This window comes from Colossoma macropomum, unplaced genomic scaffold, assembly GCF_904425465.1.
Source record: "Colossoma macropomum unplaced genomic scaffold, Colossoma_macropomum, whole genome shotgun sequence".
NCBI classification, from domain to species: domain Eukaryota; kingdom Metazoa; phylum Chordata; class Actinopteri; order Characiformes; family Serrasalmidae; genus Colossoma; species Colossoma macropomum.
The window spans coordinates 15,517,116-15,538,705 of NW_023494795.1; the positions used below are offsets into that span (position 1 = coordinate 15,517,116).

A 21,590-nucleotide genomic window follows, 5' to 3' on the forward strand; every position below is an offset into this window, starting at 1 on the left:
CCTGAGGTTCCATTTATTGGCTCATTCTTCATTACCTCTCTCATAATTACATATTAGTTTCATAGGAGTTGTTGAAGGTTTCTTCTTTAGTTTTGCATTGGTGCTATGAGGCTACACTCTTAGGAATACTTTTAAAAAGGTTCTTTAGAGAACCATATATGACAGTTTCTCCATCATAGAGAAGAACTAGGGAACCCGGCAAAGAACCTTTTAAACATGAAATGGTCATTTGACCATGGCTCTCTATACAACTGTTACCTTTATTAAGTTATCTATATAGTACACTCTTAAAGGTAAAGGTTCCTAAATGGTTCTTGGTTTGAAATGTTTCTAGGAAAAAGAACTTGACTTAAATTACTTTTATATTATATGCAGATTATTTGAACTTTAACCAAATCTGGTTCCTCTATGGCATCAGTCCAGAAAACACTTTTAGATTTGTGTGTAAATTTTATTTTTTGTTGAATCATTCCTTTAAAATCAACAACAAAGTAATAAGTGTGAGGGATAGTTTATTAACTACTATTAATCCGTGCAGCTATGCTGTCAGGAGCTTTCCATGGTTTATTAAAGTTAAATGGATTATGTAGCACCTTTCCTGAGAGATTAATCAGTTAGTTCTAGATTTGTTTACTTGTTTACAGTTTTCAGGTGAATGAAGTGAATAGCCTCAGTGATTTCTCCTCTGTGCTGTATCAGTTTGCTTTTAGTGAACGACTGTTTTCAGTATGTCTTGCTGTGTGTGTGTGTGTGTGTGTGTGTGTGTGTGTTTGTATGATTGAAAGCTGACTGCTCAGTCAGTGGTCATTTCCTCCTCTGGTCTCTAAGATGGCTCTGGCAGTTCTCTTATCACCTCACACAGGTGTATGCACATACACGCACACACACATACACACACACACAACACACACACATTTAGAGCTCTTTTTCTCGCACTGTGACATCTCAGGGAATCTCAGGCTCTCAAGCTTTTTCTGCTTTTCTCTCACAAACATACACACACATACACTCGGTCAGGTTGGGTTGTTAAAAATAAACCCAGTGAACCCTCTCTCTCTCTCTCTCTTTCTCTCTCTCTCTCTCTTTCCTCCCCTTGGTTGATCACAGGTAAGTAGTGAGTTGACAGAAGAATCTCCTCGGTGCTTCAAAACCAGAAATTTTTCTTTTTCTTGCTCTCTTTAGCTAATAGAAATGGCTGCCTATTGGCCTCATATATAAGATAGGAATTATAGTATAAATAGTGAGATGAGGACGCAAGAAGAAAAAACGCAGAACCCGTCTTCACTTATGTATTTGCTGTCAAAACCACTATTATGTACAAGTTATTAGTTTTTCAGGAGATATTTCTGAGGAAATCCAATCCATTTGCATAAAAAAAGGAAAGCCAAATGAAAATATGTGAAAAAACAATTATTAAAAGATATAGAGAACAATAAGATGTACAGTGATTGAAGCTTTCATCTTTGAGAAACTCAGAATGATGAAGCCAGTCTCCTAAAAAGAAGGAAAGTTGTAATGAATTTAACAGCCGTGCAGTCTCCAGAGACACACTAAATGCTATGAAATTCAAATTAGGCTGAGTTGCTGACGCTTCTGTGTGATTTCTGTTAAATATATTTAACGCATTAATATATCTTTTTGATGCTGAAAAATGAATAACTTGTACTTGATGGCAGTTGTAATTAGAAATTAAGTAAATGAAGAATGGTCTCTGACTTTTAATCAGTACTGTATATATACTGAACTTGTATAGACACAGCAGCTCTCTATGTGGCAGAGGGGGTTTTGATCCCCTGTCAAGACATAAACACCATGCTATATCAATAAGAGTCCTTGGGGAAGACCCTTAATGCTACATACTCCTTCCTCTGTAACATGATTAACTTCATTAGAATTGCTGTGGAGAAGAGCATCTGCCAAAAACTTTTAATGTAAGCGTATGCCAAACGTCATTGTGTGTTATTGTGCTTGTAACATGTACGGGTATGAACCTTTGTGTTTTTCTGTGTCTGTATATGTGTATATTTGCAGGGCAGTTGCTGAGGCGACGGAGGTGGATTTGAATATGCGTGTGGGTTTACACACGGGCCGTGTGCTGTGTGGGGTTCTGGGGTTGAGGAAGTGGCAGTATGACGTGTGGTCAAACGACGTTACACTGGCTAACATGATGGAGGCAGGGGGGCTTCCTGGGTCAGTGTCAGTCTCTTCGTAACCACTTATGTTTGGACATTCAGCCAGCACTGACAGAACAAGCACAGTGGCTTGCCACTAAAAGTGCTGGTTCAATATGTAATCAAACCAATCAGAAAAGCTACTGAGTGGAGATGACATGTGTGTCTTTATAGCATAGCAGGATTTTGACAGTAAATTTAAGTTGGTTAAAGTTGGTTGCAGTCTGCACTAGACTGGAGCTGAGAAAGTGGTTGCCAGGTGGCCGGTAGCCAAGTGGTAGGAGAGGTGAGCCAGCACCTGTGAGTTCAAATCCCAGGAGTGACTGGGTATTCCTAGTTGTGCCCTTGGGCCAAGCACTTATTAACCCTCAGGTGGTGCAGCTCTGCTGGCAACACTCTTTTGCCATTTTCCAATAAATTGCATGATGTTCTTTATCTGAGACAAACTAACCTACCTACATTGCCTCTTTTGATGCTGAGATTACACTGCCTGTCAAAAGTTTGTGAACATCTAGCTTTTCAAAGTGTATTTAATAAATCACTATGTTTTCATTGCTGGTTCACTAATAAATTAAAAATAGAAAGCTGTGAAGATCTTTGCAGAGAAAAATGGCAAAACTGAAGAAAGAACTGACAAGATCACTGATGTCATCACTCCAGTCTTTCAGCTATTTAAATCACTTTAATGAGTTTTTAATATGTGCTTTTAACATTAGTTTGGAAAAGAAAATTGTCAAATCTTTATTTAGGCAAAACCTTCTCATGTACTATTCCATACTAAGGAAGGCACATTAATGAACATGAAGCTGAGTGTTGCAGAATATACCCTGTACACTGTCCAGTCAGTGTGCTCTGGCCTTTAGAAACTATTTGCTCATGAAAAGAGACCAATAGAGAATTACACAAGTTGAATAAAGTTCAAGACATGCAAGATATCCAGTCAAACATGGACCCAAAATAGGTGCCTGGCAGTTAATGAACGATCACACATGCTATGAGCGCCTATTGCACATAGAACACATCACTGTTGTCGGAACAAAACCTTGTATCTCCAAAATGTCTGTATGATCAACCATACAGTGTATAAAGAAACAGGAACTGTAGAATCAGTCACACATAAGATTTAAAATGAATGCCAGATGAATTACAGTCCTCTTTTTCCTTCACTGGGTGCTTGTTCTGAGGGAGGTAATGCACTGGCCTTAGCGAGGAGAAAGCTAACTGAGCTAACATTCTCTCTGTGTTCTCCACAGCAAGGTTCATATCACCAGGGCAACGCTGGAGTGCCTGAACGGAGATTACGAGGTGGAGCCGGGCAACGGCCACGAGAGACACACCTTCCTCAGCAAGCACGCCATTGAGACCTTTTTCATCGTGCCCTCACACAGACGCAAGGTAACACAGATACACGTACATACTCACACGTTCGCCATATACAGTCTGAAACAGTTACACATGTAGTCAAGCACACATACATGCACAGAAATACTACTGCTGCACAATATGTGATTTGATAATTGCTAGCATGATATGGGCCTTGGCAGTTATGATATCACATAACTACAATATGCAAATGAGCCTCTTACCAATCATGAAAGGCCCAGTGAATGAAGCTTTTTGCGTTGGTTTCAGGTCACAGATCGGACGTATTCTGGCCATGTGTTATGTATAAAACTGGCACACAAGCATAAACGCAAAGTTAACATGCCATGTTTGTGGACAGTGCAAAATATGTTTCTTTTTCTTTATGCATATGAATTTGAAGGATCGCATTCCTGGGAGCCATTTTTGTGTAATATTCTTTGCTTTTTAAGAACAAGTATAAATTTGTATTGTCATATATATTAAATACTTAGCAACAAAATAACACTTTTTCAGCTTTCAGGATCAAGTGTACATGTGTGATAAAGACAAAGCATGAAATATGCCAGGATGCAGCTGCAATATAGGCATGCAGTCTGTGTTATTATTTCACTTTTTTTTTTTTGGCTGAAGAATTAGTAGAATAACACATTTTGGTGGAGAATAACTTCATTTATTAATAACATCTCTTCTTGTTTTGGTGAAAAAACATTTTATTTAGACAGCTATATTTTCACCAATAAACTTTCATTTTCTGTTTTGTCTCAACATTATTGACGGTTTCAGTATTTCACTGCCTATTTTAAACGCTGCGCCTCACGAGCGCACAGTTAGTAGGCCGAGCTATGTGTTGCAGGTCACAAACTGAGCAGCCCTGGTAAATCGAACATTATTTTTTGATGCATTATGAGCGCATACTGCAGTCTCATCAAGGACCATTTTACTTTGCACCTTTACTGTGTACACTTACATTTATCTTATATGCTCAAATTTGACCACTTTCAGAAAATGGTTCTTCAAGGGCCTTTTAGTGAAGGCACTGGTTCTGTATAGAACCATGAGCACCCAAAGAACTACTTGAATGCATGTTCAACAGAACAAGAGGTCACAATCACGGAGGAGGTGGAACATACAGCCACTGGATGTCAGCACTAAAAATTGGAACTTGTTCTTGTGCTGCTACATTGGATCTTGTTACGAAGAGAATTGCAGCTTTGCACTTTGCTATAGATATTCAGTTGATGTCACACTTGTCTCCGCCACCGTATTGTTGACATACCACCAGTCAATGCAGTGATGACAGCATGGTCATCAATGCTTGTAGAACCACCATTTGTACACCTTTAGTTAATGTGTGCTGACAGATAAAATATAGCCATGGTGTGTAGCATGGTTCTCTACTGTAGTAAAAGCAGCAAAAAAATGATGGAAGAGTTTATAGAATTTTGGCTGTTGATATTGTGAGGGGAAAGAGGCTGAAGAGCTGAGCCAGCGAATAAACAGGAAAAACTTTCAACTGTCTCTCAGCAAAGTCTGCGATCAAGAGAGTGGTAAATTCAACCCATTTCAATTGTTGAGAATGGTTCACGATTGATATTTGACTGATGATTGACTTAGATCTCTTATACTTTAGCTAGACAATGAATGGACTTGAGAGGACACCAGAATGTTAGCAGGGCTCATGTAACTGAAGCTAACGTCAAGGGACACTGAGTAACCCTATCAAACATGATGTGCAGCTATTACTCACTTCCGTGGTCATGATGGTGTTTACACTGTAATTATAGTTGTCTGGATATGTTATTGAAGATGATAACACATAATCAGGACTCAAAGATAACTCAACTCCAAACCATCAGTTTGGTGTGGATCAACACAGCCGAAGAAACAGATTTTTTCTTGATATCTTGGTTCGTAGCATTAATGTGTTTTTTACAATTTTGGAATTCATGTACAAATGAAAATAATGTTCAATAAAGGTATATTGTACAAATCTTGCAGCTCTATAAGAGATTATACCAGGCAGTATTACGCATATCAAGAATCATCTCTTTTTGCCTGGTCTTCTACCTACTTTACAGCTGTCTTTGTTAGTGGACTATTTGAAATGCAAATCAAATTAATGGTGCAAATTTATCAAAGCCATCATTTGCATGTGTTCTTTGACAAAACAAATACGCACATTCACATGCGTACGTGCACGTGCACACACACACACACACACACACACACACGCACACACACATATACACAATCATGCCCCCTTGCTGCCAGTCTGTTTGACCTCAATCTGCAGTTCCTGGAAATGGAGTCGTTCAGATAAGCCCCTCTTTATATCCTGGTTTATTTTTATACACTTCATTCCTCTCTTTTTTCACTTCCCCAGCTTACGGCTCTTTTTATAGCCATTTGTAATTTTAACAAGTGCTGATAGTGTCAGTTCTCCTCCTTTTTTTATGATGTTGGTAGAAACTGAAAAAGTCCCTCTCTCTCTCTCTCTTTCTCTCTCTCTCTCTCTCTCTCTCTCTCTCTCTCTCTCTCTCTCTCTCTCTCTCTAGATCTTTCCGGGTTTGATTCTGTCGGATATTAAGCCAGCTAAGAAGATGAAGTTTAAGACGGTCTGCTATCTGCTGGTGCAGCTCATGCACTGTAGGAAGATGTTTAAGGCTGAGATTCCTTTCTCCAACGTCATGACCTGCGAGGACGATGATAAGGTATGTGTGGTTAGTGTGTATGATTATGCACTTTTACATGCATGTCTACGTGTGAGTGTGAGATGGTTATTTGGATTGATGTAAAGATTATAAAGCTTTGGAGGGTTTTGTTTCATCACATGCAATGCACACATGCACACACGCACACACACACACACGCACACACACAATCCTCTAATCAGGTCTGTTCACTGACATTCCACTTGAAGTTGAACAGATGACTGCAGACTCTTAGCTGAGAAAGTATTACTGATATCATTGTCCAAACAGTAATTGTGCATTAAAATGTGCAGAAGTGTGTTCACTGTAGAGAATGTGGGAACTTGTAAAACATGTAATTTGCATATGACTGTAAGTCAAGGAAATTGTGCTGAATTTGTACCAGAAAAGTCCTGGAAAATGATTTCCTAAAAAGAATAGAAGCCCTGAACGTTGTGTGTATGTTGCCAGTCTGAAGTACCTATTCACAGAAGGATTTTCCACATTTTACAGTGACAGTGAATATATCAAACTATGCAATGACACATGGAGTTATACAGAGACCAGAAACGGATTAAATAAAATTTGTAGATTCTAGAAATTATGAAGCAGCTTCATGAAGAGCTGCTTGATTTTGAGCATGAGAGCATGAGATGCAGCAGGAAAGAAGAAGATACAGAAGAAGATAAGCTGAGGTCTTGTTGTTGCTAAAAACAAATTGTTAGAGGATGTATATAAATATATATATTTGTTTAATTTTTTATTTAAATGTATTTATTTAGTTGTTTGTTTTGGAAATAATTTTGTTTATAGGCATCAACTTTACTATCTGTATTCTGTTTCTTAGAAACAAGTTCTATTGATAAAAATCAGTGAATTTAAGCACAAACTTAATTCTATAAAAAATGCATAATCATTTGTTAATATGTGTTAGATTTTTGATGGTATTGATATGTGTGCTTATTTGGCATTTATTTATTTATTTGTTTCACTGTGTACAATATGCACTGTAAGATGGCAGATTGAGTCATACATATGCGTTAATTCTTCTCTCTGTTTACATGTTTATATCCATTTGTGTAAGTGTACACGTGCATGTGTGCATATGAAGCATCTAGAAGTTGTTTTCTGTGTGTGATTAGTCTTAAGTCACGACATTCAGTATCTGTGTGAACATGTTCCAGCATTGATTATTTCATCAATAATACAGCTCAGAGCAGGCAGTGCTGTAATGAATGTTGAAACAATTTGAAGAGGCCTCATTGTTGCAGTAGATTAGCTGCCCATTAGGGCTGTAGAAATGCATCAGTGCATTGTGATGCTTTGATCTAAAGCCAGCGATTCATCTGTATTGAATCTGGGATTCTAGCATCATTATATTATAATATTTAGCATAGTATGCACTAATATCTTGGATAAAGTACAATTTCTGGGCTATTTTCTAATGTGAACCCCCAAAAAGTTAAATGTATTGTTTGATTGTCTGTATTCCACTTCTGTATAAAAATATTTCCTTGTACTTTAAAAAATAATTTGGAATAGTATGAAAAGTTTTATGATGTGTTGAATTGTTTTCTAAGGAATCCTGATTGAACCAAATGAATATGTGGACGAGATTTATACCTCTAATGACCATAACTATCACTGGCTTTCCAGAGACGAGCTCTTCGCACAGCTTCGGAGAAATTGCGCAGCCGCACTTCCTTCTCAGCTGGAGCGCTGCATAATTCTCCCGGGACGCGCGTGAACCGCTACATTGGCCGACTGATTGAAGCTCGGCAAACTGAGTCGGAGACAGCAGACCTCAATTACATCACTCTGACCTACCGGAGCAGAGAGAGAGAGAGGAGGGTGAGTACATATATACTGTCGCTAGGCCTATGCCTGGTGACGGTTAATCGAGTTACCACGGTAACAGTCCTCAGTAACATTCACTGTTTATGTACAAAAAAAGCCACGTACATTTTGGGACACCCCCCACACCACAAGATGAAATTGCTTTATTCTTGGAAAAACACAAGAGAAATCATGTCTGGACTCTCGTTTATCAGGTGAAACGGGCCGTTTCAAACAGCCTCAGGCGAAATGGCTTTGGAGAAGAAAGCATCAGGCTAGGCAGTCTTAAAAGCTTGTGTGATATTCGCAATTTTGTTCTTTCTTACTTATTTATTAATTACAGTTTTGTAAAATATAATAGTATATTACTGAATTGCACTTTATTATATTCTTTGATTTGAAAAAGATTTAGCTCCCTCACATGCTGTCACTGTGCTTGCTCTTGCGTCTACTTCATTGTTACAAAATGCGACCCCTCCATCCCAGTTTGTCCATTTATCGTGATTGCTTTCCACATGGATATCTGAATTAACTGATACTCTTATAGGCAAAGACGTAACTGTTATATGAAAACACACACACACCATCTAAACCGCTCATTCTTCTGGGTCCTGGGGTGGGGGGTGCTGGAGCCTATCCCAGCTGTCATTGGGTGGAAGGCAGGATACACTCTGGACAGGTTCATATGAAAACTATTACACTAAATTTACGTTAGGTTTAGTTATAGCTATAACTCCCTGTTAACCCTTCAAACTCTAGATTTAGTATTTACTGATTTATCATAAGGCTTGTTATCTATTAACTACTCTGAATTTGGTAACTATAATGAAAGTCTTGACTGTAACACCTCTGGCTTCACCAGTCAGAAAAAAGCTGGGAGGTGTGATATTACCTTATCATCTTTCCACCCTGCTGAGCTGGCAGGAGAATGTGGAAAACATTGTGTGAGGCCCACTTATGTATCTATTCATCACCTCGAACTAAACAGGCTGTTTATTGTGCCTTTAAAACTAATATAAATGACCTTTGTTCTGATTGGCTGCCTTGTATTGTGCCTCACTCAAGAAGCAGTCTGGTATGCAACACCCTTTCTAACTTTTATGTGAACAGGCCGGGCTGAACTGCTGTAGGCTGAGTAGGTGGATATATATATATATATATATATATATATATATATATATATATATATATATAGCAAGGGGCATTCAGTTGTCCATGAGAAGTGCCCTTTAAAAAATAATTAAATTGACATAAGGGGAGAGGGAGGTGGTGGTGAAAATAAAATATACTTGAGAAAAGTAGCTGAATATATAGTGAGCATGCTTTATATTACAGAAACAACCTACCAGGACAGTGTGGTAACAATGGAACTCTTGGAGTTTGACACCTAATTACTAATTTTGTGATTAGCCAGTAGATTTCCACACCACTGACCCTGTTCTAATTAAAGTATGAAGGGAAGTATGAACATGCTGAGTGTTAAGGTTAAGGTGTTAGTGTAGCATTAAAAATATATATATTAAAAATTTCTGTTGGTCAGTTTGTCATAAGCAGCCCTATCCACAGCGCCCGGGGAGCAGTTGGGGGTTAAGTGCCTTGCTCCCGTGAGCCAACAGAACACGACTGAAGTGCCCTTGATCAAGGCACCTAACACCCAACTGCTCCCCGGGCACTGTGGATAGGGCTGCCCACCGCTTTGGGCAAGTAGTTTAATTCCTCTGTATGCAAGCACAGTTGGCCAATGGTTCTGAATTGTATTGTATAAAATTTTAACACAATGTAAGGGGCATTTTCAGGTACAAAAAAATGGATTTAGGAGGTTTTCTAATTATAATGATGTTATACACAATCTCTTCTCAAAAGCGTAGTCTCACCTGCTTACTCAAAGTGAAACTTCTGCATTACACTGAGGGGCTTTAAATAAAAGAGAGGGAACAGACCTAGAAACAAGGACAAAAAGAATTTTAGCACAAAAAGTGGCTCAAAACCCCCCACACAGACACACATACACACACACTGCATCCCCCACATTGTTCTCTTGTGCTTCGTGACTCCCTGTCTCTTCTCACTTTCATCCACCTCTCACCCCCACATTTACTCCCCTCCCTCATTCTCTCTCTCTTTCATTCTCTGTCTCTGTCTCTCTCTCTCTCTCTATCTATCCTTCACACCTCCCTGCTGGCACAAGGGATCCACCCACCTTAACAGAACGCGGGTGACAGTAACGATTCAGGAATGTCTGAAGAGCGTGCCCACACACACACACACACATACAGTCTCTCTGGCGATAGGAAGCTGAGGTTTTCCTCAGCGTCAGTGGAAGTATAATGCCATTTCGCGTGTGATGCGGGCTCTAGCTCTCAGCGCTAACGATGAGAATGAGTCAGTCAGTGGGCTGCTGGTAGGCTGCAGGCAGATCGGGGTGGGATTTCACCAACACTGCTGCATACCCACCAATCACAGCAGTGAAGCATGTACACATCAGGGGTGGCTTGTCTATTTAAGCAATTAAGCACTGCTTAATTAAATACCATACAGAAAAATCGGTAACACTTTAACCCTGCTACACAAGACTGACATAACTATACCATGAACATGTCATAGCAGATGTCATATATGTTGTGAGTTGTGATGACAGATTTTGTTCAGTAATATAACAGTGGCACAATGTTTGATACTGGCACTCTCAAATATGGTATGTGGCGCTGTTGGCCTGCTAGCTAAGCCACGTATTGCATCACAACCAGCTCTGCGTTACTGCAGTGCCAGTGCTTGCTCTGATAGCTTACTGTACCACAGGGCACAGTTTTAAGACAGTGTTTTGGTAGTGACTGATGATACGGATCATTACATTGAATTCAAAGTCGGAATTCAAAACCCTTCAGATTTTTACCTGGCTGGCACTTTAGACTAAAATCCCTCCCTATAGGAATGATCCTATAACGTAATTAGCTTAGTTTATTTTATTAAAACTTAGTTTATTTTATCAAAACAAAAGATTGAACATTCCATTTTGTCACTACCAAAACATAAAACCATATTGTTCATTGAAACACAGAAAGGTTTACTTAACTGCAAAAAAAATGTTTCAGACTTTGGGACACTATTACTTTTGTATGTGTCTAAAATAATGCTCTCCCTGTGGATTAAAACTCTGTTTCGGTAGTGACATGAAAACTTGGTATAGCATTTTCTGAATAAAGTTTTTTTATTTAAAAATTAAGAGAATGATAAATCAAAATCTTTTAACTTCACTTCAAAGAAAATCTAAAAGATCTTTATAAGTGTCAGTTTAGGGGTTAGGGTTTGGGAGAGCCACCTCCCAATAGAAAGTATTCTATGATGATTTTGTACATTAATAGAGATTATTACAATCTCAATTACAATTAAATATGACAAATATGAATACAATTAATGCCTTAGGTTTAAATAGATCATAACATAAACCTTATGAATATCTAAGGTATGAATACTTACTTTTCCATATATATATGTTCCATATATAGTACTGTATAAGAGGGTTAAACGAATTGCTTGAAGTCATTTATCTCAGCAGTAAGTGCATTTTTGTCAATAAAAGCTCTTAATAACATTACAGTGATAAAAAGTAACAAGAATAAAAAACAACATTTTGGTTCTGTACTTCACTTTGATCCCTCCAGCAATTGCATAGATGTTGAACTGTAGAGCCGCCCTCACAATTCCATCATATGGTGAAAGTTTACAGCTGCTGAAGTTGCTGCAGCGGTTTTGGAAAGTAGCGATCAAGATAACAGAGCATTTTGATATAAAACATATGGATACCATGTTATATAGAAATGTTGTTAAAGGCAAATTTAAGAAGCTATACAGAAATCGAGAAAGTGCCCTTAGACCCCAAAAGACTTAATAAAGCTTTGATTACCAAAACCAGGTTTTTGATGAAAACTACAGTTAATACTGAGCTACCATGAGAAAAGGTTTGGTGAACACATTGACATACATAAAATCATTACTTATCATATTAGTGTTATTTTTATTCATTCTAACAGTATTTTCTGAACAAATAACCACTTACTGTCTAGATAAATTGTTTTTGTTAAATATAATTTAAAGGTGCCTAAAACATTTGTATAGTACTGTATATGATCCCACACACCAAAGTGATACTGTGCTCTAAGCACGCACGACGCTACTATATCAAGGGTTGCTGGGTAATACTCCCGATGTACATTCGTCTTGCATTGTGAACGGCTTTGGATAAGAACATTTGCTTGATAATGTAAAATATTTGCATAAAATAAGGTAAATGTTTTCAGTAACTATCATGTTTTGGTGAATGTTGTGGGTATTTGAAATTAATCATTATTGTTTTAACTGGTCTTATGTTCACTGAAGTTTATAAGTGGTTTATAGTGTGATCTTGTGTTGGTTATTTATCTCTCTCTCTCTCTCTCGCTCTCTCTATCTATCTCTCTCTCTCTCTCAGTATCAGCAGGTGTATGATGATGGCTTTATCAATGCTGTGGCAATCTCTCTGGTTCTCACTTCACTTTTTGCTATCGTCTACTTTCTCATCATCCCTCAGTATGTAGAACAAACACACACACATGCACACACAAACACACACACACACACATACACACACAGAGAGACAGACACACACGCACACACACACAAATAAGCGTGTTGACAGAACATGTCCTTCTCTGTATGTCTCTCTACAGAGGTCTGGTGATTGTGATCCTGCTGGTTCTTTGTATCTGCTTTCATACGGCGAGTGTGATGTACCTTCACATCACTCATGTGCAGGTAACACACTCTAACACTTACAGACATTCTGAAACAGAAGAAAACACAGCAAATCATACAGTGGCATCTTCTCACCTTGTGACCTTTGCTATTCTGGCCCACCAAGCAATGTATGGTATAGTTACTCACATGCTAAATATCTGATAAAATGCATTTTTAATGATATATTTTCTCCTCCCCTCTCTCTCTCTCTCTCTATCTCTTTCTCTCTCTCTCTCTCCCCCAGTGCTCTCCTGACTGTCTTACTCTGCAGATTAGGACAGTTTTGTGTGGCTTTCTGGTGCTGCTCTCATATTCCGTGACCCAGGGGTGTGTGGTGAGTGTGTGTGTGTACATTTGTGAGTCTTACTCTACTGGACAAGAAAACATTTCAAAGACATTTTGCTGATCACTATATGGAAAAATATTGTACAAGTGCTAATGTTAAAGCTAAAATAAGTAATGACAGTCATAGTTTGACAAAAAATCAAATTAGCAATTTTTTTCCTTTCCCCCAGGGTTTGAATTATAGGGTCACTCACCTCCTATAAGGGTAAAGAATAGGAAAGACATTTTGAACTTGGGGTCCCATGTTATCTCTTTAAATAAAATATGAATTTTCTGACAAATGAAAGCCCTTAAACAAGTTTCTACCTATTTTTGAATAAACTATAAACTTGCCCAGCTTGATACATTTGACTTTAAATCAGCAACAGCCATGAAGACACAGAGAAAGCAAGTGTTGTCAGCAGCCCTGATGCGGTACTTCATACCGCATTACCCCAAACACTGGCCAAGACCTGTTTCAATGTTTCATGTTTGCTTCTTTCGTTTTGCACTGGAGCTACAAGGCTAATGTTGCTAACAAGTAATGGAAGCTTATACCCCACCAATTAACATTGTGCAGAGTGCCTGATTAAACAATTTGTTAATCTCAAATAGACTTGCTTATATGGTTTCTAACAATGTAAAACATACTGTCATTTATAAAAATGGACACTTTGTCCATTGATACACACAATAATATGTCACATATGTTACAAATGTGTAAATCTAATTTAGATGTAGTATTATTTGGTAACAGTAATACATTAAGTGCCAAACCATCATAAATACTGTAATACAGCTAAGTGTTTGTGTGCCTGGTGCTGTACAGGTGGCGTGCATGCCGTGGTCCTGGGAGAGGAACTCCAGCGTTTCCATTATAACGGTGGTCATAGTGAACAGCACCGCAGCAGGGGCGAGTGTGTGTAAATACAGTCCGTATGTATTTTTATCGTGTGTGATGGCATCGCTCTCTGTGGCCCTCTACCTGCGTGTGTCATCATTACCCAAAATTCTCCTGCTGCTTCTCCTCAACATCCTCCACACAGTCGTCATGGAGACCAGTGGATACCGGCAGGCTGTGGGGTAAGTTGTAACGCACATGAGTGGACGATGACAATATCAAACCTAAATAAATAAGACGATTCAATTTAAACAAATGTTAACAAAGACCTAAAGAAATGAGAACAAAAATACAAATAAAAGTTTACGTGAATCTGAAGAAAACACTAAATCCTTCTGTAATAAGACAGCTTAATAAATAACTTGATTTCTAAAAATGAAAATGTATGATAACATCTGAATGCATGCTCTGTATGCTCTGGTTCCCATCACTACCTCTCTTTACATCTCAGTGATTGAATTTTGCAAAATTTTGAAAATCAGTGGAATTCCCCTTTAAACAGCAACAGCAATTGCAATTGGGGATGCACTGATATAGGAATTGTGGGCCAATACCAATATTTTTCATGTACATGCCATTTTTCATGGCATCTGTCGATGCCGATACAAAAGCATTTTTAAAATGTAGAAATTGGGACTAAATCTATCTGGATTAGCTTCATGATCAAATATAACATTTATTTGTAGAGGGTTACAAATGCAGTAAAATGAATAAAATGCAGACATTTTTGAGCACTAATCCAGAAGCGTCTGAATGTTCGGCTCATCTGGAGCATTATAAATACGTAATCAAATATCAGTCTCATCTAAACATCTGTCTGGTGCTGAAAATTTTTAAGCAGTTTTTTACTGATACCAGTATGATACTACTAGTACTGATACTAATATTAATAATAAGAAGGAGGAGGAGAAGAATAACATCACTGAAACATAACAAAGCCTATTAAAAATATTAATCAATGTGTGTCAGGATTAATCAGTGTGTTTATTTGTGTGCTTTGTGTGTGTAGAGGAGGCTTCTTTCACACATATGGGTATGATCCTGTGCTGGCAATGCTACTTTTCTCTGGAGCCTTGATACTCCACTGCAGACAACTGGACCTCAAACTCAGACTGGACTACCTCTGGGCCACTCAGGTATGTGCATTTAAATGTGCACTTGTGGTCATTATGTGTGCAGAGCTATTTTGCTACAAGTTGTATAAGCAGTGAATTAGAGCCCCCAAACCACAAGCGACTCTGTGAGTGTGATTTTTTTTCACCAATGATAACACTGGCAGAAAACATATGTTATGACTGATGACTTTATTCCGGAAAAACGAGAAAGCAGAGAAGATGCGCACATCATTCAAACACACATTGTAACTGATTTCAGTTTTTCATTCATAGAGATAGTTTTGTTGTTTAAAGATTCTGTTCCCTTGCATATCATTAGTTTATGTTTTATCCTGCTTCCCTTAGCATTTATTAAAGGGCCCAAATCATGCAAAACCCTATTTTTCCCCTTTTTTGAAATAAGAGAATTTGATATCGTATGTAAACATTTGTTAAAGTTTCAAAATAGCCCCTCCGTAGAGTCCATTTATGAAAACTAAGCTGCAAAAACAGCCTATTTTGAATTCCCTGTGTTTTGTAATGTCACAAAACCAGTTCTTTTACATACAGTATATGTGCTGATTCAGCTTCAGACAGATTAGCTCTGCGCATTCGTGCTGAAGGTATTAAGAGTATTTGAGCTGAAGTTATAAGGACTGTTTTTTATTTTATTTTATTGAGATACGATACAGGGCAGTCGGTCTTAAAGGAACATTAACAAAACAGCTTGTTTAATTTGAAAGGATGAAGAGTGATTGAAAAATGGACAAAACATGAACCATGTCTGTTTTACATAAACCTACACAGACATGATAATGTGGACCTCACAGGAAGAAATTCAAGGAAAAATACAAGGAAAATGTAGAATATACATCTAAACTTATTTCAGTATTAATTCACATGCATTCTAGCACACAAAATAATACAAACAGCATGTCAATTACGGTTCAGAAACTGCAGAATGTGTGCATTAATGGAACTGGCACAACACTGCAGCCTAATGTTGTTTCTGCTCAAGTTCACGTGCTTCTACTTTTTAGTATAAAATCAAGAGCTCTCTTAATGGAATCAGGTATTTTAAAGATGACAAAGCTTGTTCTGCTGCCTTAGATGCTGATATATTTTTTAGATTCCACAGTTCAATGGTGCCCCCTTGTGGACAACATAATTAGCTTTATTCTCAAAAGCATCCTTCTTAAAAAGTTCATGATAATTTAAACAGCATAACCAATCAACTATTTAGTTTTGTAAAATACCTTTTTGTGTTTATAGTATCACAAGCACACACAAATGACATCAGAAGTCTGCTAATTTTAAATTTTACATGTCTGTGTTAAATTGCGTGTGTGTGTGGTTTGCAGGCTGAAGAGGAAAGAGATGACATGGAGAGAGTAAAACTGGACAACAAGAGGATTCTGTTTAACTTGCTTCCTGCTCATGTGGCTCAGCACTTTCTCCTGTCCAACCCACGCAACATGGTCTGAGTACATTCACTGCAGAAACATCATCATCTTTCATCCTTATATCACATTATTCCATTATATATGCTCTATAGAAATTTCTCAGCTCTATATTTACACACATTCAAAGACAGTCCAACAGTCTTTACCATTTCAGTTTTTTTCCTAATGAATCAGAGAACAGATTTCCTAAACTCAGACCCTTTATAATACTCCACATCAGTGTACTATACACTCTGCTTTACAAGGCTGCAGCACTGCACAGTGCAGTAGTCTGTAAGGACGAAAGAACATATTGTGGCTGTCAGAACAAAACCTTGTGTCTTCATTTTTCATTTTTTTAAAAATAATTTGAAAATAACTTTCCTTTATATTGTATGAAAAATTCATGATGAAAGGACCAATAGAAATGGTCCAAAATTGCTTGGAATAAAGTCTCTTTACATTAACTTACATTGAAAGGTCCTCCTCCTGTTAAGTTACTATTTTGTTTCAACAGCGATGATGTACATATCGCTGCTGTTGGGACAAAACCTCATATCTCCGTTTTTGGTGTTTTTCAGTTTTTGACATAATTTGAAAATGCCTGTTGCCCTTTACTTTGTGCATAAATTTCATGATGAATAGACCAAAAGAAAAGGCCCAAAATTACTTGGAAAAAGGTCTGGTTCCTTTGGCTTACATTAAAAGTAAAGGTTTTTCTGTCTTATGTAAAGTTATCATTTTAGATACACACGATTTTCGAACAGCAATGATATACATATACAGACATTTTGGTGCTTGAGACATTTGCTTGTCATGCCTGTGGAATTTGCCCAAACATTAATACATTAATTTGTTATTAAATTACATATTCATATAAATAGCAAACATGCAGTGAAACAAAACATTTATGAAACCCAAAACTTTGCCATGACCTCTCTAATCTTAAGCATAGCTAAAAAATGCCCTGTTACATAGCCTTAAATGGGCATTCTAGACCAAAACTAGAGCTTAATGTGATTTGTGTTACGCAGTATTAAGAAGCGCAGCATTATATACCTCAGCCTCATTGGTTTAACAGGATTTACAATTTTACATTGTTTTGATGTTTTTGTTCATCAGTATTCTCTCACTACAATACCCAGAATGCATTACAGAAATATATCAAACAAGCAAATCCCTGTGGTTCTCAACCAGTCCTGACTGCAGCCCTAGCCACTGATCTATAGGCTAATTAATACAACCAAGCTAGCAGTAGTGTAACTCTTACCTTGTTTGCTGATGGCTTCATGCAATATAGATACCAGAGACAGGTTTTTTATCCCTTTCTGCCAGAGAAGATGAACCAAACTGAAGTCAGACATCTATTAGCCAGCTAGCTACCTTGCTAACTTTAGCTTTTAGCTGGTCTTTCTTTTTTGCCGAGTCATGTAATCCAGTTTATCCATTGCAATTATTGGATAAAGAAACCCTGAACAGCTCACCCCCAAAATCCACCTCAAAGAAACTGTTTTTTTTTGAGAATCTTCTCCTTCAAGATACTTCATCAGAAGGGGTTTTCCTAGTCTTTAATCCAGGAAAATCTCACTCTCGAGACTTCTGCCACACCACTGTATGATGTGAGTAGGCATGTTTATAACAGATGTGGCAATGGTTACATTTATCATATTGGCTGGAGTGCCATTTAACCAATAGCTACTGCTAAATAAAAGCAGTATGCAATTAGGCCTGACATATTGAGATTTATTTTGCAGCATAACTTATTTGTATCACATAAAAATCATTAGTAAAAGACATGTTCACTATAATTATGTCTGAAAACATCTGGCAAATACTTACGTCAGACCACTACATACATTTAAATTGATATGTTAGATAAACTTAATACATTATAGGCTAGTAATTACAGCGTCATTTCGTAATAAAAAGCCCTCTATGTCAGTTCACTCAAGTAGGGTGACCATATTTTTGGTTTTGAAAAAAGAGGACACTGAGAGCAGGCACTGCCAAGTCCTGAACATTTGTGGCAGTTTAAAAAATCCAGGACGGATGTGTTTTCAGGTCCCAAAAAGAGGACCTGTCCTGGAAAAAGAAGATGTATGGTCACTGTAATTCAAGTATATTTTTTGCTCCATATTTCCACTTTTAATTGAGTGAGAATTTGACTTTGTACCTATATATTTCAGTTTCTCTGTCCTTTGCATACCCCTCTGGCTTTTTAGGAACTTACCTACAAAGCTGCTGTGTCTGATATGCTCATACCAGCATAGCACACTAACATGCCACTACCATGTTGGTGTCCCTGCTGTGTAATTTCTGGTCAGTGGTGGCCCAGTAGTGGTCCCTTTTTATTGATGGATGGGGTAGAAAGCTGATAAACTGCGCAGGAACAGGTGTGCTACAGTCAGTAATTGTAAACCTACAGGTGCACCTATAGGGTGGGCATATCTGATAAAATAGCCCATGAATGTAGATGATAGGTGATCAAATCAAAACAGTATCAGTTACTGTTCTGTATCAAATACAGTATCAGTTATTGAAAAGAAGCCCTTTGTCTGCCAAATGATGATATGGTTGAGGGTGCAAAAAAATTGTACAGGCCAACATCCTTGACCCAAAATTGGACTTTATAACAGACCGTTTCCCTGGAGATAGTATGAACAGGGTAAACCCTAAACTGTGCAGTGCCTCACAGTGAGTTCTGTGGCTTTATCGATAAAAAACCTGTTGCAGTTCCCAGTGTCGCCACTCTGTTGCGCTGTTGCAGTGTTCCCCTCAATTTTAGGTGAAAGGTTAACACAGATCCTTTGATGATGCTATGTTGTGGTTGTGTAAATAGGTTGAATTTTCAGGTTAGGCCCCTGCACCACTTTGCTGCTCTACTTTGTTATTTTAAGGTCTTTAAGGATAATCAATATTCGATAGTCTAATATAACAAGGATGAATGAATGTAGTCTACCTACTGCTAAGGATTAATATGGTGTGGTTCTGCAGCAGCTGAAGGGTTAATGTGAGCACTGCCAGATTCTGTTCTTCTCTTAGCCCATTCCAAGGAAGTGAGGTAACCAAACATCCTGGAACCTCTTCACCAGGAAACAAGCTCCTAAGTGTGGAATTATTTTGTAAACAGAAGGAGAAAATCATTTTCCGAACACACACTCTTTCATGCACAGCTCACACTCACATGACTGTTGGGGTGAGTTATGCTTTCTACACCCCCAGACTGTCCCTGACACTAAATCTGTTTCACTCTTGTTGGAGTTTCTCGGTAAAAGCACTAAGCATTTAAGAATACTCTTAACTCCTGTCCAGGCCTCCTAATTACTGCCATGACCGTGCAGGAATTATGATTAGGTATTGTATTTAAGTATTATTTTAGAACATATGTGTCAAGCTCCCGTCCTCGTGGGCTAAAACACTGCAGACTTTAGAATGCTGCCTCATTAAACACACCTGTTTCAGCTCATCAGCTAATTAGCGAGGCCTTCATGAACTGAATTCAAAGCAGTAGATGAGGGTAAATATTAATGTCCACAACACTTTGGCCCCAGTTTGACATGCCTGTTTTAGAAAATTTGAACTGTATTCAAGTATTATTGAAAATGAATACTTTTTCCTTTAATCAGAATTATTTCCAAAAGATTTAACACCTTTTTATGCCTTACATTCTCACTTAGACCTTAAAAGTGCTAAGTGGCCAGGAGATTTTTCTCTTGCTAATCCACCAAGTTCCTCTGCATTTGAATGTATTGACTTTTAAAACATCCAACCAAAGTCATATCAGTGTAAAATGAAATTGGCCACAACTATGGTATTTTTGATTATGGTGTTTTTTGATTAGATGCTGTACAACACACCACTGTACCACCACTGCACCAACACTGAAATAAAGGACAGTTTATTATTTCATTTGTTAAAATATTTACTTCTTATACTTGTGCATGTTTAAATGTCAGTACATCTTGACTTTTACTCTAGTACGGTGAGCATATTTTGGTCACTGGGAACAGGAGGGCAACACAGGGCAGACTGTAGAAAGCAAATGTCAACATGAAAGCAAAGCCAAATCCTGGACACTTTAGGCAATTTAGATATCCCGGCCAGATGTGTTTTTTAGGTCCCGTAAATAGGACTGCTCATGGAAAAAGAGGACGTGTGGTCTCTGTAACTCAAGTATATATTTTTTCTCCACATTTCCACTTTTAATTGAGTAAGAGTTTGATGTAGTCCCCATACTTTTCAGTCTCTCTTTACTTTTTACACCAGTGTTGCTGTATGTGATATACCAACATAACACGCACTGACATGTCGCTACTATGTTGGTGCTGTGAACCATGTGGTGGTCCCTTTCCACTGATGGATGGGGTAGAAAGTTGATAAATAGTGCAGGAACAGATAGCAACTGCAAGTCTGACCATAATTGAAAACTATAATGTGCACCTAAATGGTACCTGATAAAAGTGAGTGAGTGTAGTAAAATGTAACTGTACCCAATACGTTGGCAACTCAGAGTAGACGTGAATTGCTGTAGTCTAAATCATAAAAAACATCCCAGTCCATATAGTGCAGTTCAACTTCTAATACTGGATTGGAATTAATGTGTCTATTTATATGAACTATGAATCTGCTACTCCAATCAGTGACATCTGAGCTGATGATTATTGTCTTTTGCTCCATCTGTTTCAGGACCTGTATTATCAGTCTTACTCTCAGGTGGGCGTCTTGTTTGCCTCCATCCCCAATTTCAACGACTTCTACATCGAACTGGATGGGAACAACATGGGTGTGGAATGTCTGCGGCTACTCAACGAGATCATTGCCGACTTCGACGCGGTGAGGAACGCTCTCTCTATCTCTTGTTTAAACTGGCAGGAGCCTGTTACATCCAAATCCATGTTTCCCTGGGTTCATCGAGTTCATGTATTAAAAATCGAGTACTTGCTGTGTGAGTTGCTATAATCCCATACAGCAGGGCTTTGATTTATTCTGGCCAT

General features: G+C 38.0%; 1 protein-coding gene across 1 annotated transcript in view; it reads left to right on the forward strand.

The window, feature by feature from the left end:
• Nucleotides 1-21,590, forward strand: part of adcy1a (adenylate cyclase 1a) — a 48,838-nt gene that overhangs the window by 23,585 nt on the left and 3,663 nt on the right. The window contains exons 5-15 of the mRNA XM_036581610.1: nucleotides 2,032-2,190; nucleotides 3,425-3,566; nucleotides 6,092-6,247; nucleotides 7,883-8,077; nucleotides 12,531-12,628; nucleotides 12,769-12,853; nucleotides 13,080-13,169; nucleotides 13,989-14,242; nucleotides 15,070-15,196; nucleotides 16,516-16,632; nucleotides 21,283-21,429. Of these exons, the coding sequence (XP_036437503.1) occupies nucleotides 2,032-2,190; nucleotides 3,425-3,566; nucleotides 6,092-6,247; nucleotides 7,883-8,077; nucleotides 12,531-12,628; nucleotides 12,769-12,853; nucleotides 13,080-13,169; nucleotides 13,989-14,242; nucleotides 15,070-15,196; nucleotides 16,516-16,632; nucleotides 21,283-21,429 (1,570 nt within the window). The remainder of the gene's footprint in view (nucleotides 1-2,031; nucleotides 2,191-3,424; nucleotides 3,567-6,091; nucleotides 6,248-7,882; nucleotides 8,078-12,530; nucleotides 12,629-12,768; nucleotides 12,854-13,079; nucleotides 13,170-13,988; nucleotides 14,243-15,069; nucleotides 15,197-16,515; nucleotides 16,633-21,282; nucleotides 21,430-21,590) is intronic.